General features: G+C 40.7%; 1 protein-coding gene across 1 annotated transcript in view; it reads left to right on the forward strand.

Annotated features, from left to right (window-relative positions):
• The first annotated feature begins 893 nt into the window (after positions 1-893).
• SUSD4 (sushi domain containing 4) overlaps positions 894-27,312 on the forward strand; it is a 48,996-nt gene continuing 22,577 nt past the window's right edge. Inside the window, exons 1-3 of the mRNA XM_017730170.1 lie at positions 894-972; positions 16,631-16,843; positions 24,093-24,272. Of these exons, the coding sequence (XP_017585659.1) occupies positions 894-972; positions 16,631-16,843; positions 24,093-24,272 (472 nt within the window). The remainder of the gene's footprint in view (positions 973-16,630; positions 16,844-24,092; positions 24,273-27,312) is intronic.

Consider the following 27,312-nt stretch of genomic DNA (forward strand, 5'->3'; position numbering starts at 1 on the left):
TAGTTTGATTAGATTTTGCCCCGGTTCTAAATATAAAATCTTTGCAAACTTACAACTCCTGTAACGAGGTTAGGTTATATTCCCAGTCAATTCTGGCCAGCACACTATTAAGCAGGCATTTTCTAGTTCATAACTGCAGGAGAGACAATACAGCAGACTTTGTGAGGAAGGCTTTGTGTGACTGCGAGATGGTCTGGTTTTTGTAATTATCTTAATTGATCTAGTAAAATATATTTCTTTTCCTGACAAGTGTTGCCTTGGTGTATCCTGGAGGCAATCACAGCTACATCAGTATTACTGCTGCTCTGAAAGTCACAGCTGAATATGTCAGTGGGAGTCAAAGTAAAAGGTGCAATAGAAATGTTATGAATTATTATTAAGATACATGAGAAAGCTCTGCAGGGAAGAACTGGAACATCTTGGGAAATGGTCTGCAGTCAGCCAGCTGGGAAGGCTGAAGACAGAATGTTAATAGAAATGTTGTTTTTAAAAATCACCATGACATCAACATTTATATCAAGTGCCGTGTGCTGGAGCTGCTTATATAACTGGGATTATATTAGGTGTGATGAGCAGATGTGTAGTTGAGAGGGGTTGTGCTGTGTTGGGGAAGGTGGAGTTGGCAGTGAGGCTTGTAGCTAAAGCTGCTTCAGTAGGAATCCTTGTTTTCAGTGCCCTGTAACTTTGTACTGAAGCATTTAACTGAAATTTTCCATTCTTGTTTTATCTCTGGCTTAATAGCTACAGATTTCAAGAGATATTAGGACAAGATGTTTTAAATACCTAATTGTGCTCAATGTGTTACTTCTTGGGTTGCCTGTGCAGAGTTATTTTGGATATGAGAAAGAAGATAGCTTCAACTGACCAGTGTAACTGGTGTGGGTTCCAGTAGCATGTTTGTGTCAGTTATGGGAAAGAAAAATCCAGAACTGAGTCGCCTAGCGTGCACGAGAAGCATCTTGAGGGAGTGTGGTAAGTACCATACATCATAGAAATCAGTCTGGTATTTCCCTGGCAGTATTTTCCTCCAATTGTAGGAAGAAAAAGGGGAAGTGTCACAGTTCAGACCAAGGAAACTGAAACATAAGTTTTTGTAATTGTGAAGTAAAGCCCCTCTGGCAAAATTTCTTGGTTAGAAGGATGATAGTTAAGAAATATCAACATAAAAAGTCTTTTTGTGGTGAGTATCTTCTAAAAAATGACATAAGCAATTCAGAAGTAGTTCAGGGACTAGAACAAGTGATGAATATTTCACTAAATGTACTGTTGGAGATACTAGTTGCAAACATACTGTATCCTTTTTTTATCCTCTAAGCAAAATATGCTTTAAGGCAGATTTCTTCTGAAGAGCCATGGCAGGAATAGGATATAAAGTGCAGATGCTACTCTGTAGAAGTGTACTTTTAATACTGCCTATTTTTATGGCATTTTGAAGGTCAGCTGTCTAGGGAACATGATAGGGTTATGCAAGATTTTGAGAGGTCTGAGAAAGCTCTGCTGTCTTTTTTGGAGAACTCTGGTTTCATCCCCCTTCTTGCTAAGGCAGCCGTGACATATGTAAAACCTGTGTTCACACAGACTTCCCACACAGGAAAGAAGCTGCATGTTTTCTTTTGCAAAATCCCCAAAAAAGTTTATGTCTAGATAAGGAAAATTTGGTACTATTCTACTACCCTCCCGCATTTATGTATTAATATCTACTTGCAAAGGGCTGGCTCTCTTGTAGTAACTTGAATTGCTTCTGCTACTCACCGGGGCTGAAGAGTTGCTGCATTTTTAGATTAAGTTAATCGAAGTTGTTCTCATCCTAGTCAGATTTTTGTCCTTCCTCTGAATACTTTCCATACTGAAAGGAGGCAGTTATGCCATAAATTACATCTTTTCACAAAACCTGACACTGAAATAGAATTTGGTCTTCAGGCAAAGACACTACGTCTTGGAATTCAATTTCTCAACTATAATTATTTTCATTAATTTCTCTGTCACTGTCAATAGCTTTTTCTTCTCTACAAAGACATCAGTGGCTCCCTCTCGTGGCTGCATTAATTTCATTTGGATTTGTTGGTATTTTTTTTTTTAAAGCAGAAAAAAGCAGAGCACCCTCTAAGATTGAAAGCCCAAACCAAAAGAAAAAGTAGTAGTAGTAATAATAAGAATAATAGCTGTTGTTGTACAGAAGCAGCAATGTAAATTCATAGTGAAGAGGGAAAAGGGAATTTCTTGCAGGCAGAGCTGAAGAATTTGCAACACAACATGAGCTTTACTTTAACACATTTGTACACCATTGCTAATGAACAGGGTGCTTAGATAGGAAAAGGATTCAGGATTTCTACTGAGTGAAAAATAGACCTGTTACCTTACTTAGAGTGGGAAACTACTTTGGTTTTTGACCTTTTTTTTTAATAGAATTGTAACACACAAGAGGTTTTTTGAAATAATGATGGGGTCTGTTGTGCTCAAAAATGCATCACTCAATTCCCATTAGTTATTTATTTTGTGTTTATTTTCCTCCGAGGCTTTCCAAGCATATGTAAAATAATTCAGCAGTTGGGTTCTGCTGTTTGTAAAGAATCCATCTGGCAAATGGTGTGGCTGCAGGAAGTTGAAGCTAATGCATTTCATCTCACGGGCTAAGAGTGTACACAGGCTGTTGCTGCAGCTCAGCTGTCACACGCTACCTGTGCAAGGGGGATGGGACAGACACCAGCTCCAGGCAGCGTCTGCCAGCCCTGGAAGTGGCACTGACTCCCCCATTTCCCAAAGCAAGGACTGGTTTTAAGTACTGCCGTCGCTGTTTGCACACTGGGAGCTTGTGCTGTCCAGTTCATTCATTTTCTGAAGGTCATGCACAGGCTGCGCTCCCCCATCATCGTGTTCTGCCTCTCCCCTTCCACTCTGAAAGCTGCCCACAAACATAGCAGCCATAATTCACAGCAAAAGCCCTTTAAATGGCCCAGTGGGTTATAAAACTGGCAAATTTTCCATGGAAGTTTGATGGAGCCTAGAATCTACAACAAAAAACCACAACCAAAATGCTGAGAAGCTTGTGGGTTATTACTGGATTTTTATACAGTCGTGGTTCTCGTGAGGATTTCACAGTTTCGCTGGAGTCTGTAGCAGTAGATGAGACAGATTAAAACACTTCAGAAGCTTTCTCCCCAAAGAGAAAATGTATCACACAATGTCATTACCAAAAAGAATATAATTCTTCATCGCCGTTATAAATCACTCTAAAGCAATTTCCTCCCTCATTTGGGTATGCTGGATTTCAAAAGTAAGTGTAACCATGTGGGTTTTTGGCATCAGATTAAGTTTACCTGATTGCTTATTAAATGAACTGTAAAAAAAAATGCTGAACTCATCCCAATTTGGAGTATCTGTTCTGGTATTTTCTCCATACCATGTAGAACAGCTGATAACGCTGAGAGAGCATCCCTTGCCTCCTGAGGGAAAGCTGAGATGTTTCAGCCAGAATTGCATACAGGGACTTTGAGAAGTAGCAGTTTCCTCAGTTTTTCCATGGGATACAGTTATTTTACCTCAGTCTTCACTCAATTTCCTGTTGGACTTGGGCATGTGGTGTGCTGTGTACATAATTGTATCTATGACACAGGAAATGTGCTGAGCTTTAAGATGCACAAGGACATATAGCTATACAGTTTTTTCACTGAGATAGTGGAAAATTGAAAACAATACAGAGTTATCATTCCCATATCCATGCCTAGTTTCAGCAGGTTGCTGATAAGGCCCAAGACGTTGCATTTTACAAGAGCAGTAGGTCTAAATGCTTGGAGGACAGGCCTGCTTTGTGAGTGGGAAAGATCTTTAGGGCAAGCCATGTGTGATATCTCAGTGAGGGAACTTGTAACTACCTGTGGAGATCACTCCTGCCTGATGTGTGATGATTGATATGTCTTTGGTGAGCAGCATGTGGGCTACCAAGTGGTTTGAGTCAGAACTCAGGAGCAGAGAGACTTCTTTTCATCCCAGGAATGAGTATTTCTTAACAGTAAGCCAGGTCAAATCAATGGGAGTCTCTCTGTTTATAGGTACAGCAACATATTCACAGAAAATTAATCAAGTGTTAAGAAAGGTGGCTTTTTCCCAGGAATGAATCGTTAAAAGATGAACATTTTCAGTCCAAGGTTAGGGCAGACTATGTCGGAGACCACCAAGTGAGGCAAGATGCTTTCTTGTCTGTGGATTTTATTGCCTAAACTCAAAGACCTGATGGAGAACAATCCTCAAAGGGGAAAGCAGCTTGGTCTGGCAAAGGATAGATGAATTAGGTGTGGTTTTGAGATGGGGTTTAAAAGACAGCTAGACTTGAAGGGGGAAAAATGGGGATATAGGAAGGTGTTGTAAAAAGATAAATTCAAGCTTGAGAAAAACCAAAGCTGCCAAAATGATATCCTGGGGAGAATGTGGAAGAAGATTAGGACACAGAAAAAATGGAGAATGTGTTGAAGAAGAACAGGCTAATGGGCTTGAACTTCGCAAAGAAAAGAAAGGAAAGCAGAGCCACAGAAAAAAGCTGGGTGAGGATAGAGGAGATACGGAAACAAAGGGGCATATTGCTCTCAGGAGGACAGTAAGACAGGTAATGATGAAGAGAAAAGGGTCAACATAATGTGGTGGTCAGGGAACTGGTTCAGGGACCATATCAATATTTTTCGTTCACTGGCATTATCAACAACCAAGCTCAGAGTTTTATGTGAAACTGGTTTTGAGTTATTGGAGGCAAAAAAATACCCATGTATTTCATGTGTAGCAAAGATAAGTAGTCTTGCCTAATCCAGCAAGACCTCCAAGAATTTTGCAAGAATTGGGTGGTGAGACACTGACACAGTTGCCCAGAGAAGCTGTGGATGCCCCATCCCTGGAAGTGTTCAAGGCCAGGAGCAACCTGGGCTAGTGGAACAGTGTCCCTGCCCGTGGTTCCATGGGGCTGGAACTAGATTGTCTTTAAAATTCCTTCCAACCCAAACCATTGTATGATTTGATAATTTCTGACCTTCCTAAAACTCTGGTCTCAAACAAGGTGTCAGATGATGGAAAAAAAAAAATCTCTAAGGTGGTCAGAAACTGGAAGTGGGAGTATATTTAGGCATGTTCAGCTTGCTTTTAGCCATTCTGTCATGTGACACATTGGACTAGGCACTGACTTACTGGGGTTTGGCTTTCTGCTCACCACTGTCCCATTAGCCCCTGCCACTTATGACCTCTGTTTGTCTCAGTGCCCCTCATGGAAACTGGTAGTCTATAAGCCTGTCTTCAAGGTAATCTGCAGCCTGGTTATAGGAATTAAAAAATTGATATGTAACCATTAGTTGAGGGCTAGCATGCTGTAGTCACAATAGCTGCTGAAAGGCCATGCCTACTTACTAAGCTGCTCAACTATCTCAGTTATTCAGGATAAATTTGTAGAAAGAGGTTGTAAATGTGAAGTGTAGATATAATAATTAAGAAGAACGAGATTGTCTAAATAACCCAACTGCTCTTGCAAGTCAGGAATCTTGATGTGCTGCTCCTATCAGGGAGACTGCAATTCACCAAACGCTGGAAGGCGGGCTCGGAAAGCTGTGCACGGAAAGAAACGGCTGAGACAAATACTTTGTAAAAACAAAGTAAGATTTGAAGAGAGAGACCCTGAATTAAATCAGGCAACCTATTATGTGTGTGGCTGGAGTCTGATGTAAGGAAGGAGCCAGACTCCTGCATTTATTTAAGCCTGCTTACTATATAATTCAGGGTAGTGAGGTGAACTAAGGATGAAGCATTAGCTTCAGCATAGAATTTTTATTCTGATCACTGGAGCCTAAAGTTATTAAAAGAACAAACACAATTACAATATCCTAGGGGACTGGCACACAAATAAATCTGGACATGCTGCCTGTTTCTTGCAAAGCATATGTATGGATCTGTGTGCTGCCTGCTCTTTATTTTAACTAGGTTTGCTGCAGCTGTTCCTCTGAAAAGAACCATCTAACACTCTGGGGAAAGAGAGGCTGCAGAAATCCTCAAATGAATATCTATTAAGAAAAATAAGTTTTAAATAAATTGCTTATGTATGTGGTTAAAACTCCTGTCCCTTGAATAAGAACAAAGAACTATCACTTTACTATCTCTAGACCTTTCCTAGTTCCCAGTTAATCAACTTACAGTACCATAAAAATTTAATAACAGCTTGTTCTTCCTCTATATCCTCAAAATGATGAGAACCTATTTTCGTGAAAGGTATGGATGTGAATGCTTTCTGAAGAACAAAAGCCCATAATCTTTAAATTTAACTAGCATATGTGATTTTCAGATTGGCTCTGATGAAAATATTTTGAGCATCAGGTAGCTCAGCAATACCTATTATCTGTGCAGGAGAATACTCTTAACTCTCACTCTTTCAGCTGACTAATAGTGATGTGTGTATGTTACATAAATTGTATTAGACTTGATCTGACAGTCTTGACTTTAGTGTTGTCAATGCCGAGTACATTATGGAGTCTGTAGTTTTTAGAGGTGTCATCAAAAAAAAAAATCAGGTTTTTCTGGTTCTCTCACTTCAGTAATTTGAGATTTTGGAACTTTAAGGTAGTGAGGTTAAAAATCTTGGAGGCATGATATAAAATAAAACATAGTTGTATTAAAAGAAAGGTTGTTTGAGACTAATCTGTTAATCTCCTGAGAAAACAGCTCATTTCCAAGGATAGAAAATATAGCAGATATTGTCCACCTTGACTTTTGTAAACTGTCACCAGGGAATGTATTTGTGAAGATTTGGATTTGTAGAAGAATTGGAGAATTGATAGAAAACTGACTAGAAAACTAGAAATCACATTGCACTGAAATAGGAAATATTGGACCAGAGGGGACTTTGTGCACTAAGGACTTTTGGCTGATGCCACAGAAATGAAGTGTGCCAGTGGTATTTGTCATTGACATTTTTCTGGATTTTTTTTTTAGGGGGTTAAGCATGATGGCTGTGTAGTTGCACAGTGTTTTAATTATAAATGTTTCCATCTTGCTCACTGGCTCTTCTGGGACTTTGCTCTGAGTTGCTTGTTCCGATGCTGTGAGCAGCCTCCCATTGCTTTCTATCCATTGGGAATTCCTTGGAAGGACTTCACGAAGAAAATGGGCACATGAGGATTAAGTTGAATGCAATTATGAATCAAAAAGAAAGGGGGAAAAAAAGCCTCTGCATCATCTTAGCCTCCCACTAATTTTTCCCAGTCTTCTCAGTATGGGCAGAATAACTCACAGGACAGAGCACTTTAAATGAGTAATTTAAGTTAAAAGTGTTTGGATATGATGGCAGTACGTCATTATTGTGCCCAACTGGACTCCTGCTGCCTTTCTATACAATTTTGGGGTTTATCACATACTTGGAAAATAGCAACATGATTATGTGTCATTTTTCTTCAGAAAAGGCATTCTCATGAAGGGAGACAACAAACTAAAATCTGTGCTTGATGCTGACAGTACAAGCAGAGCACAGAAACATACAGGCACTTTTCAATATAGAAGGTCCAATCCTTAGGTCCAGATTATGACCAAAGTCAATAAGGGTATTGTTTTTTCCCAGTGGATATTACCTGCTTGCTTTCTAAAAGCTTTACTTGAGTAGAAATGCTTTGCAGGGTGATCTGAAGCAAATGTGGAAGGTGCAATGTCAGTCCTCCTGTAGGAAATACCCGGTGAACCCACAAAGCCACCTCGTCTTCCTTTACACCTTCTACACCTGTAGGTAAGTAATGTCCCAGCTGTGCAAGGCTAAGCAAATAAGTACCTGCAAGTAAAACACACAGAGAGGAAAAGGTGAATAAGAAATGGCTGGCTGTGACGAGGTCCCCATTTAAGAGGAAAGGCCGTGGGTAGGTGCATATAGGGAAAAATCACTGTAGGGCATAAGAGCTATCAGAGTATCCAGAAGCATCAGAGGATCTGTGATAAGGAATCAGTGCAAAAGCTGGAAACAGAGTCTGTCTGCTCTCCTGTTTTAATATGTACCAGCTTTTTAAATCCCTTGTCTCTCAGTCTTCTCTAGTGTGCACTCCATTTAAAAGTTTAATATTACAATATTCTTGCATTAATCGGGATTGTCCCCATATCCAGTTCTGCTGGTCTTGGGAAAGTATAAAATCAATTTATACAGCACAGCTGAAAAGCAAAAAATTGTTGGATTACCATACTGTGGCATACAATAAAAATATAGTGTTATCTAGGGAAGTCTGTAGCTGATGAGAGCATAAATATCAACCCCCCAACTCTTACCCTTGAGTATTTGATTCCTGCATCTTATAGAAACAAGGATCTCTGCTGAACAGTGTGACATTTCATCACTTTGGATTTGCTGTGGTGAATAATATTATATGCTATTGGCCTAGAAGAAGTATTACTATAGTAACTAGCTCATGATTCATTTTTTACGGGTTTTTTTTTGCTATATTTCCGAAGGGTTGCCTGTCTAGACTAAGATTGTTTAAACTAACTCATGGTAATTAATTTTTTCCAGGGTGCTAAAAATATGGGACAGATAAACAACAGTACTTAGATACTGCTTTTTGAAAAACACAGCAGGCCCATAACATTCTTGAAATTATGGGAATATTGTTTTATTTTATTTGTCACATTTTTATTAGTAGCTTTCTATGTTGTTATTAATCCAGTTTAGTGACCTAAGGCTGGATTCCCACACTGACAGTATTGCAACTCTAATGAAATCCTTAGACACCTAATATATAAAATGTTACATCTGAGGATGAAAACAGAAATGGGGTTGGTTGATTTAAATCCAAGTAATGAGCTCACTTATTCATTTAAATCAGTAAAAAGGAACTCTTGGCATAAGTGATGTATTAATATTTTATATTCTGGATTTGTACAGATTTAATTCCTTATGATGATGCTTAATGGGTCACCAGTCCACAAGCACACATTGTCAAATATCATCTTTATTACAGTGCCTTATCAGCAAAATGAATAGGAGGATGTGTTAGGTATTTGCCCATTTTCTGAAGCATATAGGGAACTTAGTGTGCATTTACTGCATTCTTGTTTTTATTATGGTAAAAGGTGGTGTTTGGTTATTTTTTAAAACTGGATTGTTTCAAAAATTAGTCATCCTTGTCAAACCATGTTTAGAATTTATAGATATAAATTAGAATAAGTAAATTAAATAGAAATTAGAATAAACAAAATAGATAGAAATTAGAATTCGTAGATGTTCAAGGCTCAAGTAAGAAATGTGGACCTACCATTTCCAAGAAGAATCATTTTGAAGTATTTTAGATTACCTTAAGGACAATAAATATGCACACAGATAAGCTTATTTAAGCACATTTTTTATTTTAAATTAGCTTAGAAACATGAAATATTATTGGAAATTGAAGAAGTAATTTTTTCTCACATACTTCTTTTTCACAGAATGGGAAAAAGCCTCTCTGGTTTTATACTTTTTAAAATTTCTGGTGGAGTTTGCAGCTTGAATAGAACTAATCATTAAACTGAACCAGCTGAATAAATGGAGATTCAGAAAATATTCACCTTATATTTGCAGAAAGCTGACCAAACTTTGTCTTCAGGTTTTTAATTATTTCTGCCTACTACTTGATTTGAACTCACCCCAGTCTAGGCCTCAGAGTACCAGTTTTATCATTTTCAATGGCTGTGTTAGAAAAATAAATATCCAGTTTAAAAGTTTAGGAGCTGGGAGGAGGTTGAGGGATTTATTGTGTGGTAAATTGGCTTTTATTCACCCTGAATCATATCCCAAGATAGCCATGGTAACTTTCTGTAACAACAACACAGAAGAAGTGAGCTCTGTCAGCAAATTTGCTTTCTGCCTTTTGTTTTTCATTTAAGTGATGGCAAGTTCAGAGGATCACAGAGCAGCATATGACATTTCATAAGGGTTCATAAATTATGCAGTCAGACTTGCTGGATTACAAAAGCCTGGGAGTAACAAATGCTTCTTGCATTATAAATGAAATGGCTTATTTACAAAGATGACATAGCTGTATTAATTGTGAGAAGTTACGATTAACGGGATAGGCCTGTACTGTTTAAGATGTTAATTAGAAGAAACTTCTTTTCCAGAAGAAACAAATGCATCTTTTTAGTTTGCTGTGGGTTTACTGAAGTGCTTTGTGATTGTATTCTGAACTGCCTTCCTTTTCCACCAATTTCAAGTGGTTTTTCCTCATGCATTAGCCTAATGTCAAGGCAATAAAAGAATCCTGGATCAAGGTTCACGTTCAAAATTAAAACTGGTGATGGTTTCTGTGGGTAGGAAATTCAGCTTGCTCCCTGCTGCATGACACTGGTCAGGCACTAGCTGGGGTGTGCTGTCAGCCGTGAGTGTTGAGTGGTAATTGGAGTAACTAATTGGAGGCGTGACCCCTGAAATAGAGATGCTGTTATTACATCTGCAGTCATCTATGCAGGGCCCAGGAACCTGCCCTGCTGATGCTGCAGCTTGTGCCCCTTTCTCCCTGGTGGTATTCCCAGGCAAAAGCAGTCCCTGGGTGGTTCCTAGAAGACCCATTTTGTTCTCTGAGGACACTTTGTGCTGCTTACGGCTTCTCACATTCCTTCCCCTGCGCCTGCTCTGGCGAGAGCAGTGATTCTCGGGCTTTCTAGGGGAGATGTTGGTTTGTTTTAGCACAAAAATGCCCAGGGACTTGTCATACCTGAGTAGGGATTTTAAGGTTGAGCTGATTGTCACCCTTAGGAGCATCTGAGTGACTGCCCCTTTCTGAGTGCCCATTGAGAAGAGGAGAAAGGGAGGTGGTGAGCATGGCGGTGGGCAAGATTTAGGAGCATGGCAGTCTTAGAGGAGAGTGCAAGGGCAGGTGGTGGGTTGGCTTAGGGTGGGTTGTGGTGAAGGATAATAGAGAACACAGGTGGGAGGCCAGGGTTGTGGGAGAAGATGAAAGATCAGAAAAATTAGGAATTGCAAGTGAGTCAACCTTTCAACCTTTTGAATGACCGATTTCCTCTCTTGGAGTCTGTTGCCCTTCATGCAGGGCTTGCATGTTCATTTTTTCCTGCAGATGGGTCAGTTTGGTGCTCATAAGCTGCATTACCCACTGATTTTCTTTTTTCTGCTATGATGCTCTTGTGTTATTTGAAGGATAAAGAAGCTTAATGGTACTCTTGATTTGATAGATCAGCTTGTGACTTAAGCAAAATACCTGTCCTTGGAGGTCTTTTTTGCTGTTCCATTTCTCCTACAAAGTAATTTGAACTTCTCTGTTTCTTCCAAAGGCTTGTTAGGCTGCCCTGGGTAAGGCTTAGCCAAATGAGGAGGGATATCCAGCCGTGCTGGGAGTTGGGAGCATGTTCTGGGAGGATAGCAAGGGTGATTCACATCTTAGGGCAGGGTTTTACAAAGCTGCTGAAGTCTCAGGGAAGCTTAAGCGTTAGTGACCCTTCAGGGATTAAGGAGAGTTTAGATTTTAGCGGGCATTTCACTAATGAAATCATAGCCTTATAATTGAATTACACTTCCAAGTCTAGATACTAATCGAAGCACATCCTTCCTTTTCTTGTTCCTGGGGTACATGGATAGTTCAATTAACAGCAGCAGCAGCAAGGAAGCATAAACAGCCAGAGGCACACAGCGCTGTGCCTGCCTGGCTTCCACAGAAACGGGGCAGAAACTCCTAAAGGGACAAAAACGACTTTTCCTTTGTACAAGCAAGCCCTTGGCATGTTTGCACTTGTGGCCCTTCTGTTTTAGTCCCAGAATGGTTTTTTACTGAGAGCTGGCCTAAGATAACCTGCTCCTGCAGTGCTTACAGACTCCTTATAAGATGTGCATGCAGGCAGTCTGGTCCTGCCACAGTCTGTGAAGCCTCTGCCTCCCTCTGCTTCTGACTGAGACAGATTTAGTGAACTCAAATGCAGTGGTTGATGTACAAGAAGCCCATTCTCCATCCTACTGAAGACAAACACTGAAAATACTCTGTATCTTGAATATTATTGCACATTGTATGTCACTTCTCATTCACTGGCTGTATGTAACAAACTGAAATGAGAGTGATGCTTCTGTTCAAGAATGAGTGCAGCCAGTTCTGAGCTCACATGCATCATCAGCGTGTCAGTGAGATGTTTTACAGCAGCTTTAGAGGCAAAGAAGTCCATCAAATCTAGATTAGAAATCATCTTGCCAGCACCATGAATTTATAAGGAGTGGTAAGATACGGAGGCAAGGGAAGAGGGAAACAAGGAAAACAAAACATGAAATTGAGAAAAAGAAGCAGAGAAAAACAGGTTTATAGGATGAACTGAGGGATTCTTCCTCCTGCCTTTTTAGGCATGTCTGAAGCTCAGTTGTGGCTATCATGATTTCTTGTCATCATACATACGTAATTTTTCCCTTGGCTTTCAGCATTTCAGGCTTTTCATTGGGGAGGAGATGAATCATTTTATGTTTGAGAATGTGCAATGCAGAATTCTAGGAACAATCTGATCAAGATATTTGCAGTGGTTCATTTTACACCCCAAGGAGGGCATTGCTTATTTTTCAATCTTCTCATTAATTTTACATTATGTTACCTGACTGACAGTACCGAGTAATTTAGGTAAAACAGGCACCCATATAATCTGCTTGAGGGTTATCCAAATTAAGAGCATTGCTATTTTCTGGTTGGTTCAACAGTAGAAATATGGGAAATTGGTAAATACCAAACCCAAAATATATTCTGTATCAACTGCATGCTTTGCTGGTGATGACCTTATGTGCTCATTACCCTTGCCAAGAAGGCATTAGTGTCCATGATATTTTACACAATATCCCTTAAAGGTGCCATGATACAGAAAGCCTGCAACTTGGACCAAATATTAACCTGTTTTGATTACTGAAATAGTCAGTTCCAGCAGTAATTGTGTTGTCTTCACTTTAGGGATTTAAAGCCATGCGATAGCATCCCATAAAGTTGCTGCTAATGATGTAGTATTGATTATGATGGCTGTATAGGTAACATAGTAAACATGAAAGTTTACTACTTTATTTAACAAGTGTGTCGTATAGTTTTTACTGGTAGGTGGTGATGATGATTTCCCCTTCCTTCCTTTTAACCGAGAGAAAAAGTCCAGTAATCTTCTTTTCCCCAAAGACTTGCTGAAGGGTTTGTAAAGAAACAGAATCCATTGTATTTCTAAGTTACTTTTTATCTTATTTGATATACTTTTCCTGAAGGATAGCACCTTTTTATTAGAGCCAAAAGATTGGCTTTCCCTTCCAAAGACTTATATTGTGGCTGTGGCTGAGAAGTTTTTTGGCTGTTTTCATCAGGTTCTGAAGGGATTAAAGCATAAGATGTCTGTCTATGGCATCTCATCTGTAATGTAGGATTACTCCTACCATTAGAAAGTTACTGTATCACAACTTGGAGTAGCTGCTCTTAAATGCATAGCTTTGAAAAGTAAAATAAACCAAGGATTGTGAGAAAAAAATAAATTACCAAGCTGTTTCTCATTGAAGATGTATATTTACAGATTTTTGACGGAGTGGAGCTTAATTAGATGAGATTATATGGAAAGGATTATTGTGTAAAGGGTCCAAGTCTGCTATCATTAAGAACAACTGGAAGATGGCAATTCTCAGGAATGTCTCAGCACTATTGTTCTTGAATATTGTAGCAGAAGTTTCATCCTTAAACTGGAAAACACTGATGCACTTAGCTGTCAGCTAAATAAGCTGTTGAAACTTCAGCACAGCTCTCGTGCAAGAGAGGAGCAGTCCTGGTGAAAATCAGAGCAGCTCCTGGCTTCTCTGGATGGTGGCAATTGCCCCTTTGGAACACCTGCAGTGCCTGTTGTGCCTGGAGATCCTCAGCACAGGGGCAGCCTCTCCACACCTCCCTCATACATGTCCTTCCTCCTTCCCAGCCAGAGCACAGCCCTGGCTTCACTGCTTTGTGCCTGGGTCATCTACCCCTTCATGAAGAAGCTTGACTTACGTGTGCCTTCCACTGATTCCAGTAGGACTTGGGTTTGGGCCAAGTCTACTGTTGGTATCTATGGAGCAAAGATGGGGTTAGGGTTTTGTTTGCTTTGCCTTCTTGGCTTTACTATGAGATGTCACCATATTGCATGTGTAATCTGCCTGACTGGCTCTTCCCTAAGGCTTTTTCCTTCTTCCTTGCTTCAGGAACAAGCAAGGAAGCAGTGATCCTGTGCCGAGTCCGTGTTTCATCTCTTATGCAGTAGCTAAATAACAGCTGGCTACTGGCTCTATAGAAACTACAGGGTGCATAATTCAATTTTCCCATTCGTGTTCCAGTTTCTACTTGGAAATTCCCCTTGGGGATAGATTTGTCTGCTCACTAACTGCACTCGAGAAGAAGAGAGACCAACACACTGCAAAAGTATCCCTAGGAGGAATGGAAATCTTTGCTTGTGAAAGGTCACCAGAAAAGTGGCAGTAGGGTCACAGAATTAGCCTGCACCAGGGAGGAAAACATTCTTGCCTCCCATGTCGGGTTTTGTGCTGACAGGCACAAAATCTCTAACTTTGCATATTTGACTTAATAAAAACTGAGAAATGAGCTTGGCTCATTTTTTTTTTTTTTACCAGGCAAATTGTGTGTGACCTCAGCACCTTTCCTTTTTTTATGTTGTTACAGAGGCAAAGTAGTAGGCAGTAGTATACTTTTTCCCTGATGCAGCTAGTGAGAAAGGACACATATCTCAAGGTGGGTTACAATATTCCTCGCCTGACTGCAAATTCTGAGATTACTGAAGTAACAAAATTGATCTAAATGTCATGTTATCCCTTGGTTTAATGGGAAATAATTAAGATCTTCACTGACATTATTAAAGAACACGGGTTTGCTGTCTGAAGCATAAGAAACTTCTTTTTAATCTCCAGTAAAAATGGACAGCCCTTCTCTGTTAATAAGTATTGCCTACAGCATGTGATCCCATGATCATAATGACTATGCTTCTCCTTGTTCATCCCACTGGCAAATGACAGAGAGTCCGGGGTGATTTGCACTGGAGGACTTGAGCTGTGTGGCAGATGAGTGGGCGTGGAGGTCAGGGATGTGTTTGACTTGGGCACTGCACTGACCCTTCAGTTCCCAGGATAAACTGCACTGGATGGAGGAGTGAAGCTGCACAGGAGCAGATGCTCTGCTGCTCTTGTGCTGTTTCAGCCAAGAGAGGGGATGCTGGTGGAGAGGGAGGTGCATGGATATTGGAGCACTGCAGAGGGGCAGAGACTGGCTGTTGGTCATGGAATTCGGGTTGGGTTCTGTCCATCATGTCACCTGCTGGGAATTGTAGCCTGGTTGGGGAGTTCAGTGCAGGATCTGGAAATCAGAAATGTGTAATCCACCCTGATGACCCCACAGTGTGTCCTGCCCCTGCTCGCAGGAGCAGGTAATGGGACATAGGACACAGTGGCTTGGTGTGGGCCTCCTGTATTCCTCACTAGCAGCTGTCAGCCAGGGGACTGAGCAGAGACATTCAGTGCTCAAATGCAAGAGCCCTTCATCACCTTCAGAGCTCTCCATTTGGCTGCCACAGCATCACAACGAGCCCTTGGCGGAGGGAATGATTTAGCCTCGGGAAATGGAGATTTATTTCAAAAAGTCCTTTACTGTAATATCTTCCTTCTCTCTGACTGCACCATGGAGGCATCTCATTCTTATCATGCAGGAAGTAGCTGAGGCTCCCTGATACTATTCTTTTTAAATCAAAACATTAAAACTACCATGCAATGATTTTCGCATTTTCCAGGCATCCCTCCTGCTGGCATTAATTGCCCCCCTGCTGTTCCTGTTCCAAGGCTATTTGCTCTTTCTGTATGCAGCGCTTGTTCAGTGCTGCACGAAACCTTTGCTGCTTTGCAGTAAAAAAAAGCTTCCGCTTATGCAAATGGCATTGAAATGAGTTTGATAAAGTGATAAACAGTCACATTTAATGATTGAAACTGTTGGGGTTTAGTTTGTTATTTTACAGTTAATTTTGTGAAGGTAAAGGGCTTTTCAAACTCTCTTCTGGTGTCAGTGCAGTAATACAGCATTCCTAGAACAGTGTTTGCAAAGTGTGGTAGGGCCACCAAGCCAAAGTGATAAGGGGGCCACATTCATCCAACGTCACAGTGTCCCTTTCCCCTGTGGCAGATCTCCCTTCCATCTTGAAATCTCCCTATACTTAGCAGTTCTCCTATTTCAATTACTGTGTCTTTGGATGGCAGTTAAGTTTCATGCCCCTTTATTTCCTCCTTCCAAAACTCTGCTTCTGATACATTATTATTCTTACTAGTGACTGCACGAGACCTCCAAAATCCCACAGTCCCCAAAAGTAATTACAGATACATTACTGAACAATCCCCACTGGTAGGCTGGGTCAAGTGCTTTATTTTTATCCAGGGCAGCTGCCAAGGAGTGTGGTCGACTTTTGCTTCCCCAGAAGCAAAAAGGACAGGAGTATTTCTGTCTCCTGAGCATTTCAGCTGTAGCTGGGGGTGGGTCCTCTCCCAAGTCTGGAGTACCTGGTACCCAAGCAAGGTTGCTCGTGGTCAATATGGAAGATACAAGGTCCCCATGAAGATAATGGATAAAGATAGAAAAAACATGAGGAGTAAATGAGCAGAGTTTGATTGTGTCCTTGTCTGATGCAGGGTTTGATGACCTGCAAGCGTGTGCTGATCCTGGAGCTCCTGAACATGGCTACAAGACACCCAGCGCAGGTGTTTTCTTTGAAAGCGTGGTAGTCCGGTTCCATTGCCAAGAAGGATACAGGCTCAATGGTACTTCCAAAAAACTTTGTGTGAGACACTTTAATGGCTCCCTGAGCTGGAAACCCAGTGATAAACCTGTGTGCCTACAAGAAGGTAAGTCAGTTTTCTTCAAGCTGTTCGCCATGTCAGTTCTTCTCACTTGTCCACGTACCATGTCTGTGTATCTCTGGACAAAACACAAAAGGCTGGAGTTCATTTCATTGTGTCTTATTGGATACATACTTTAATTTTCCATCCATAATCCTTGTTTGTCAGTTAAATTTGTACCGTGAGAGGCTGTGTGTGTTGAAAGGGACATAAAGAAATGTGAAAACAGAAGATAACGTCCCCTTTTAACTAGTTATAAATTGATGCAGAGAGGAAAACAACCTCTACTGTAAGTTAACTGTTTATTAAAGCTGCCCACTTAATATTCCTTTCTGCAATATTATACTAGGAAAATACAATCAAATTCCAGTGCTACTGCTCCTGCTAATCAGGAATTTTAAACAATTGTATTTTATGACATGTGCATGAGTCAGTAGGAAAATCAAATACACATAGACTGCAGGAGTTTAAAGCCAGGGTAGAAGTTTACTCTGAGATAATTCAGACTATTATGGCATAAACCAATTTATTTTCATTGTATATTTGACATTGTATTTGGTTTTAAATAATTAGGATGTTACATTGCTTTCTTCTAGGTCTTAGAGGCAGGATTAATTTGAATTTCATAACTGTAAATTTTGGCCAAAGTACACCCAAGCAGCACAAGTTATTTATTTCACCAGGTATATTAAAGATATAACCTGTCCTTGTTGTTGATTCATTTTTGGTCAACAGAGCTATTAAAGTCAACAGACATGAAAAGTGTTAGTTAAATAAAGTGTTTACATTTTAGTGTTGTAACTTCTCCACTGAAGACATTAGCCATTGGCCTCATTGTCTTCATGGTGGAGCAAGATAAATTCTATTTTGGGTTGCCTTTCAGCATTTAAAATTTGATAAATACATGCACTTTATTCAGAGGTAGTTGGAGACTTACGTGGCTCACAAACACACTGCATAGGATCATGCATCACTCAGTGTGTACGAAAACTGCAGGAACTTGTTTGTGCTCCTGGGGGCTGGGTGTGAGAACCCTGTGAGAAGCCAGGACAGGGATGAGCCACAATAGGGACAAGCAGGGCCTGGGACGACTGTGCTCAGGAGGTGCATCTGAAGGGAACCACCCTAAACAGTGGCCAGTGTGAATGTGGTGGGTGAGGTATTGGAGAGGGTAGCCAGAGGCAGCTGCTAAGGAGTCCATGGCTTTCAGGCAGCTGGCTTGTTGGCAGGAGAAATTTAGGTAAAATATGTTCTCCTGGACATGTATGAGGCCACGGGCTACAGAGCTGTGAGGGGCACAGTTGTGAGCTGTCCCATGAGGTGATAGCTGATGTCTAGAAATAAAGGCAAGGGGGTGCCAGTACCACCTCATCATATGGGCCATGTGGGTCAGGTTCAAGGGAACAACCTGATGCCTTTAAAAATAACTGTGTATGAACGTCGTGCCCTCTCCTGTGGCAGCCACTTTTTATAAATTAATTTGTCTCTCATTTCATGGTTATTTAAGAAAAAATACATGTAGAGTGACAGCGGCCTGTGTCTAAACTGGCTATTGGAAGTACCAGAAAAAGCTTTAATGCTTGGAAATTCTGTTTCCTTAAGCACAGCAGGGAGCTGCTAGGAATCTTGATGTGCATCTTTGAAATGTTGCCTGTATCATCCACTGCAGTTGTTAAAATAAACATTAGTATGTTTTTTTAAATATTCAAACCTCTTCCCAGGCCCTCCAGCCCAGTGGAAATCTGTGGAGGAAGTTTCTGATCACAATGCCATCAGCAACAAAACTGCCACCAATGTCAGTGTGATCAACACTTGAGCCAGGTGGTTTCAAAAAAGAAAGAAATTGGAAGATGAGGATGTGATGGATGATGTGACAACAGTTGCTTTAGAGATAATAATTACTTTCCAGCACAGAATGCTTAAAAAGGATTGCTAGCCAATGCTCTGATCAAGCAAAGCACTTAAGCTGGAGCACAACTGTAATTATGTGATTAGTCTTGTTAAAGTTCTGTGCTCAAAATTAGGCAGATGCAAAAATGCTTCTTATTATTTGGACCAAAGAGTAGGACCCTGGTTTAGGATTTAGTGAAGCAAGTGCTTAAGTACTTTCCTGATTAACATTATAATAATACCTCAGGTATTAGATTACAGCATTAATTCTTAGTTCCAATGCACAATAACACCACTGATTCAGAAGAAATACTAAGCAAAGGCTCAGTGGCAGTCCATGAGGCTTAAGCATTGGCTTAAGTGATTTTTAGACTGATCCTTTTGCATACTGGGAGCAGAGTTGTGAGAGAGGGCCATGGTAGGGAGGTGGACAGTATAGGAACATGGCACATCTGGAGACCAGTTAAGGGAGAATTACAACAGGGTTTGTGATTCTCAGCTGCCTAATGACATACATAAAACTCTTCATTGCAGAAGTTCTGTAATGATATATAGAAAGAAATTTGAAATTTCTACCAACTGCTGGAGAAGGGAGAATTTAATGTTTCCCATTCATCATTACCTATCACAAGGTGGAATAAACTTTATGCTGCATTTACCATTTACGGCGGGGGCTGGCTGCTCTGTGGGCTATGGTATGCTCTACACGCCTCTCATCCCAGCATATATAAATGTCAGGCAGTGCCAGCTGAGCTTGAACAGTAAAAACACTCCATGGTTTGGAGTTCATTTATTCTCAGGAGTTTGGATTTGGCGAAGGATAATTTTATGTCTATATGTTATGTACGTTTAATTGTTGTTATGTGTTTACTAGCACAATCTCTAATCACAAATGGATGCTATTTACCAAAGGAAGCAGAGCAACCTGTTTCAGAATGTAATTGATTTTAAAACTAATACATTTGCCTGGAGCTCTTCACCCAATCAATTTGATTTTATAGGTCTGTCATTTCTCATTAAGAGGTAGGAGATTTTAAGTGTCAGGACGAGAATGAAGTTGCATGACTCAGTGTCCAATAAATGCCCTGTCAAAAATCTGTGTGCTTAGAGTTATGTTCTTATGTTGATGTACAGCATGTTGTGACTGTACCTTTCATCAGCTCTAATACGGTTATGCACATAAATACCAAACCTCTGAGGTAGGAATTTTGTATTTACTGTTTAAGAGCAGTATGTCATGTTGTTCACACTTTAATCTAATCTTCTCCCACTGTGATAATGTGGCTGCTGAGGCTGTTGCCCTACTTGGAACAAATGCTAGCTCTTTCCTATGAGATTGAATCTAAATTTACAGTCTGCATGGAGATGGCAATGAAGCGAAGAGCTGTGCCCACCTCTCCCTGTGCTTCTGCAGGCAGACACCTTGGAGATGTTCTCAGTGCCTCATTCTCCCACTGACAGGGATGATAAACCTGCAGTGAAAGTAGTGGACTAGTACATGGTTTGGCTACAGCTCTCCTGTAGGACATTTAGCCCTCCATTTGCTTTGCCTTTGTCCCTGAGTCTGTGAGATGACAGAATTATTTTTATTTCCCCATCTCTTATCTGTCTTGCCCAGTGTTTTCTGATTCTTAAGCCTGGTTACAAGCACTCTATGATACTTGTAACCTGGCCACAGGTCAATGGCCGCAGGTCTTAGGTGAAGTCTCTCTGCACTGTTTTAATACAAGCAAAGACAGTAAAGAGAAAGTGTTATTCAATATGCACTAAAATACTGTGTTTTCCATCCATGGAACAATCCTAATAACACAGTACTGTGGATTTAGCACTAGTGAAAAAAACCAAGAGACAATATTGCTCTTAAATGTTTAATTTCAGGAGCACAGGGTGTAGATGAGCTGTCCCTGCGTTAACCCAATTCTTCATTATATTCCTTTCATCCCTCCTCCCTGTTTCTCTCTGTTCCAGCCTGTCAGTGGTGTGATTTGATGTAGTCAAGACTAATTCAAAGACCTGTCCACAGTGAGATACACAGGAGCACCAGGCCTCTGCATTTGAATTTACATACAGATCGTAAACAAAACAGTGCCAGAGCAGAGATTGGGACACTGTTCTTCAATTGTACACACTCTTACAGTGTTGGAAAGATCCTTGACGTGGTTTTGGGCAACATCCAGTAGTACTCCCAAGTAAATCCTACAAGCGCTTTCTTGCGTTAGCGTGGAACCAGGAACAATTTTTGGATGGTAAGGGCTCACCTGCAATAGACACAAGCCATCCCAAGCCAGCTGGTACCCGTGGATAGTGTGGCTGTCTCCATGGTGTCTAGGTCATGCCTTCTTTCTGAGTAGCCATTGTGGTCCAAGTGCTCTTGGGAGGAGGTAGGGTGGTCCTCCTTCCCCATGGGCTGCAAGAAACCATTCTGAGAGGTTCTGCACTTGAGCAAAACACTCTAACTGTACTGTTTAATGAATTTTGTTCTTCAGACCAGTCTTCCTGTGATGGGGCACACACTTGGTTTGCTAAAGCCAAGAGCTTCTAATGTACAAATCTTCATGAAAGTTAGGTCAAGGTGAGCCCTCGTGCCTGTCAGGCTGTTGAGCCTGCTGGCTGTACCCCACCTCTTTCTGCTGCTGCAAGATGAGAAATATGTCCTTTTGCCTGGCCGATGTTAATACTCACGCAGTAGATATAAGCAGATCATGTAAAACTGCCAGAAAGGAGTGTAAGTCATAGCTTTTGCTGTTCAATGCTGGTTAAAGACCGTGTATTCCCTTAAATGGTTTAGCAGCTTCCACGGATTTGCTGAGAAGGACTTAGAATAAAGTAGTTTATTTTCTAGGACAGGACATTTTAAAATTCAGTCACCTCCTTCCAGCTTTTCCAAGCAGAATTGGTGCCAGCTAATCCAGTTGTTTGTGGAGAAGCGGCTACTGCAGTTTATGCCTGACTGAGTGCTAAACAATATGAATTCAGCCAGTGGGAAAGCATTTGCTTGCAAGGCATCAGGCAAAAGAGCTGTAATATTGTGGCCCATTGGTCTGGCATTTAGCTGGGGGTTGTAATAAGCCTGTTATCCAAGTCAGCCAGGATGCGGCAGGTGGAGGACGGTGCAGTGAGCAACTTATCGCTGCTCTCTGCCAGCATCTACCCGATTAAAATGATCCCATCTACAGCTGCTCCTTGGAATAATGGGGATGGAGTCGCTGTGATAGATCATTGTTACAGAATCAATTTCCCCCACTTTGAAAGTGAGATCTCATGTTTTACTGTGCTGTGTGTATACACATCTCCTCTATTTGTATAGCAACAGAAAGATGTTGTATCAAGAGAGGGAGCTGTTTGTTCATTGACGTTATCTTCTGGCATCCATCTCCAGCCTCCTGCTGCATGGCTGCCAAGCAGGTTCTCCATCTATCTCATCCCATCCTCATGGGGAGCCCAGGACAGCCTCTTCATGACAGCATTTATGGCTTAGTGTAAGGCATTACTTAGGGGCATCCTCTGCTGTCTTCTCTGCTGATTAACTTGCTAGAGAGGAAACTGTTCCATCTTTGAAAGTGATGTCTGCACCCTCGCCAGTGTATTTTACAACCTCCTGTTAGGGTATGGATCCTCCCAGACTTGTGCATTTATAAATGAATAAGAAAACTTAAAAATTCTAAGAAAACTTCTTGCTGCAGTTTCTCAGCCCACCTGGCAGGCTGCCAGACCTTCCCACTACCAGCAGCAGAAGGCACCTGCAGCAGCTGCCAAGAAGCTAAAAAGTAACAAGAGAAATAGGAGAATTTTTAACTAATGCAATGCTGAGGCCCCATACCAAAAAGTTAGCTAAGTACAAAGTATTTTAGAAAATATCCCTAGGTACAAAGTATGTTTTAACTGGGGGAGCAACACTGTCCCCCTTTATGTTAGTAAAATTTAGTGATGAAGTCTCAGAGTAATAGATCCCCCCTAGTTTGCCTAACTAAATAAAAACATAATGAAAACATTAGCTCTTAGTAGTTTGTGAGTGCTGTGCTAAATGACAGTTTATCTTCCTTCTACTTGTGCTTCTAAACAAACAAGCTGTCACTACCACTTTACTTAGTGCATACTAGCAATTAATTGCTAAATACAAATTTAGCTTTGCCTCTTCCTCTTTAGCAAGAATTACTCATGAAAATGGCAGAAACTTTCTCTTCTATGCAAGTCTCAAGGGATCTCTTTTTTTTTTTTCTTAATAAATACAGTATTCCTAAATGAAGATCATTGTTTCTCATGGTAGAAATGTTGGGGGAATAAAACAGCATAACACAGGGTTGTAATACTTTTTCTGTCTTTCTTTTGTTTGAAATGTCTTGGGTTTTGATGCCTGGAAACTTTTATTACCATCTCTGTCATGGATTGACTGCTGGCAGACAAACAAAATTTTTCCCCCAGTATTTAATCTTTCCCTCTCTTCTGTTTCATCTCACGTTGCCTTTATGATGAGAATGAACTTTGAGTCACCCGGCCTATTCCCTCATACCCTCATGGCTTGTTTCTCAATTGTTCGGTATTACTAGGGGATTTTTCCCCTGCTTCACCCTTCCACTTTGCACATCTTTCAGTGTTCTGAGTATTATTCTGTATTTTGGTGTCTTTAAAGGGCAGTGGTACATAGAGTGAGATATGTGACTGACTGATGCATGTGTCGCAGACAGGTACCAGAGCCCATTCCTGTATATCACTACAGGTTTGCAGTCCCTTCTTCAAGAGTCTTCTACAATCACTTGGGATACTGCTCAGGACCCTAAAAATCATGTCCACTAAAGGCATATGAATGCAGGCACATAAAACTATCTATGACATAATCAAGGAGTTTAAAGTGAAGGCATTCTTGTAATGAACTCTGTGGAATGGAGCTGGATAAACCCTTATAAATGTACCAGATTTTCATCTGTCTCTCTGCTAAAACTGCAGTTTTTCTGTGTTCCTTGTGCCATATCTGTATTTTATCTTTTCTTTTGTCCTGTCCTTAGTGCTGTCAGAGTCTGCCTTCACATGGAACCTTGGGATAGTCAGACTTTGTGGTCTGATTTGGAAAGATGATGCATGGATGGCCAAAATTAACTGCAGTCTTCCTAACAGCTCCTAATTTTGTTGGTTTAAAAAAGGCTGGGGGAGCAATCCATTATTGTAGCACCTCAGCTTCTCCCGCAGTGCTATAGACTTTGTAAATGGTGGTTTACTAGGGAAAGGGCACCTTTACTGAAATGCATGTATTTTCCAAACAGTTTAAGCAGAGCACTTACATTAAATGCTAACTTTTGTTTAAGAGCTTGATTACTGAATAGCCAGCCATGCTTTTTTAATTAAGTTACTATTTCTTTTTCTCGTGAAGTCACAGATTGCCTTGTTCCACATGTTGAAGATGCAGAGGTTCATAACAAGACATACAGGACTGGCGATAAGTTAATAATCAGCTGTCATGAAGGATTCCAGATCCGTTACCCTGACTTAGACAACATGGTTTCCATATGTCAAGACGATGGAACATGGGATAATCTACCCATATGTCAAGGTTTAGTACTCCAGCACGTCCTGTTTTATAGCTCATGCATCTTGTGATAGTTTGCCAATATTTTTTCCTACAGTTGTAAGAATGTCAGTGATCTGATAAGCTCCACAATGCAGTGTTTGAATAGTGCTGCTGCTAAGATTCTTTTGATTTCTCTCCCCCTTTGCTCACTGCAGGAAACGTGTCGCTTCCTAAACATTGCCATGCTTATACTACTACTGTAAATACTGCTTTTTTGTTTGCAGAGCTAAAATCTGACACAGATACACTGCATTAAAAAGTAAAAAACAACCAAGGTAATCAGTCAGAAGTTCTGATGGGCATCTCACATTTTTTCACCAATTAATTTTTGAAAAGATTAACTGCACTTTATCTTTCTTTGCCTTGTGCACAAGGCAGGGGTAGAGGAGAGAAGCTGGAACCTGTTATTCTGTCAGAGTTTTCAGCAAGAGCTGTTGATTAGATTCACAGTCCATTAAACCTTTACGTATTGACTGAAAATTCAAGGTGTGCACAGGAATGATTTTGGCCAGAAAAGCCATTAGCTGTAGAACTAGAAATATCAACAGCATGGGATCCCAGCTCAGCTTGGACTGGGGGTAAGCCAGCTTTAGTGAATGGAAATTCAATAACCCTGGGCTCCTTTTCCACATTTCTAATAAGCACATCTGAGTACCACTGACTCTGTTTTAACCAAGTCACATCTTGGTAACAAGCTTGGCCAACTGAACAGCAGCAAGAGATTTTAACTGAGGAGCAGACAGGATTAGTCCCAACTTTCCTCAAACCCATCTGTCGCCTCCTAGAGCTAACACTGCTCTGTAGGCACTTAATTACACCGTCACACCAATTTGCAGAGTCGGGGCAGGCAGACAGAGGAGCTGGGACACTTCTCAGGAGCAATAGCACGTCAGACTGTCCCCCAAGATCTTGCCTTAGACTATGGCAGAAACTTAGCCATGTTACCAGGCTAGCTCAGCATTTTAGATGCACACATTGTCTCTGAACAGGCCTAACAGCAAAGGGGAGGTTTTGCAAAACCATAGCAAAGTGGATGGCAGTTTTGGAGTGTCTTATGAGTGATGGCATCACGTGTGGCAGTATGAAGTGTACAGCCCCTTTCTGTGGGGGTGCACCTCACATCAAATTAAGGTAGATTAAGACTGTTGCAGTAGGGGGAGATTAATGCTCAAAAGATGGATTTGCAGATGCTGTATTTGCCAAAGATCCAGGTGAATACATTAGGACCGACAATATTTACTGGGTAAGCAGAAGTAACCCAAGTACCCCTTGGCTTGTTACTTCTGTTGCTGTGTTTATACTGTAAAACACAATCAATTGCTCCTACTCAATAGTCAGTATTAACTGCTTTTCAAAATAAAAGCAGTGCTAATAAAAGTTAAGAAATCAATTGCACAAGACCCACGTGCTGTGATTACCAGACAGGCAGAGAATAGGCAATTCAGATTCAAGACTGCCATATTTTGCCAAATTCTTTAAAGTTACTACAGAATTGTCTCCAGAATTTTCTTTTTGCCTTGTCAAGCACTTGTAAGACCAAAGCCACTTGTCTACTTGCTCTAGGTAGGCTGTCAATTACATTTCTACGGCCCTTTCATTACAACAGGCAGGGGAGTCTTATGACACTAAGATGCCTTTTTTTCCCTGCCAGAGCAGTGGGAAATGATTGTAGAGTGTATAAGAATCTAACCTCAATTTTTGCCATGAGCTAATAATATTAATTACTGATCTGGAATGATGTGAGTTACTTAGCAAAAAAATGTCAAAATGAAGTTTTTCAAGCAGCTTGAGTTGTTTGGAGACCTAGGAATTTTCACGAACGCTTGGCTGTCATACAGATTCAAATAAATCTCTCTCCTGCATGACCAGGAACATAATGAGCATTAAAATTCTGAGGCAGCAGGACCAAATTTTCCCTGATACAGTTCAGAGACGAGTAAGCTTGGTCTCGCTTGGGCAGTCTGTGCTCTTTCTGTCCCACTGGGGGCTGCTTATGTTGTCTTGCTTGATGGGCTGCTCAGTTTGCAGGAGTTAGTGTGTTGTGTGTGGGGCATTCTTGATCAGGGTACAAGCAGCAGCCAGCAGATAGGATGCTTGAAGCTTTATTTGAGCAGGGACATAACCAGCTGCTTAAACAGCTATCAGAATCATTGCTCTGGTGGTACAGCATGTTGCAAAAATCATTCAGGCTTTTTCTCATGTTTTCTTTTGGTTTTGTTCCTCTCCCTCAAAAGACCTTTGCAAGGAAATGGCCACTTGAAATGCTGCTGAGGCTTTTATTTTAAATGCCAGTACCTTACAAGAAGTTCTCAGACTGATTTTTGTTTCCTCCTCAGGTTTAAAATTATGGGAGTCCTATGAACATCCTTTACAAATTCCTAGTAGTGGCAAGAAACCTATTTATGGACTGCCATAATTCAGCTTCCATTAGTCACATAATTCTAAAATATTATTTTTCATTCCCTGATTACTAGTCATCTTTTCTCCACATTATTGCAAATTAAAAAATTAAACAGTATCAAGTATTACCCAGAGGGTCATTTATAGGGCCATGTTACAAAGACATGCCATCTGTTAAATTCACTGCTCTCTGTTGCCCCAAATTTGGTTGGCAACCATTTAGCTGTCACTGCTCAGTACCATCCATGATACAAATCCCTCAGGAGTAATTCCAGAAGTAGAACTGGAACATAGTCTCTGATTCTGACTACATTTACAATTTCTGGTGATAAGAGGTACCTTAACTTTTTGATAACCTAGTCTGAGACCTCGCTTAATGTTTATCATGGGGCTCTCCTAGGAAGTCATGTCCCTTTAGACTTTCTCAAACTGGAATTTCAAAGTCATTAATTCTGCCTGCAAAGCTTTTACAATTGCATGCACTTTGTCACAGGAATGGTTTTAATATTTTAGAGGGTTTACATGCTTGTCATTTTTAAGAGGAGGAATAAAACTCACCGTTTCTATAAATGACAGTCTTTCTTTATTAAAGATTTTTCCTCAAAAAGAAATTGCCATCTGC

The sequence above is a fragment of the Corvus brachyrhynchos genome, unplaced genomic scaffold, assembly GCF_000691975.1.
Source record: "Corvus brachyrhynchos isolate BGI_N302 unplaced genomic scaffold, ASM69197v1 scaffold101, whole genome shotgun sequence".
In the NCBI taxonomy this organism is placed as follows: Eukaryota; Metazoa; Chordata; class Aves; order Passeriformes; family Corvidae; genus Corvus; species Corvus brachyrhynchos.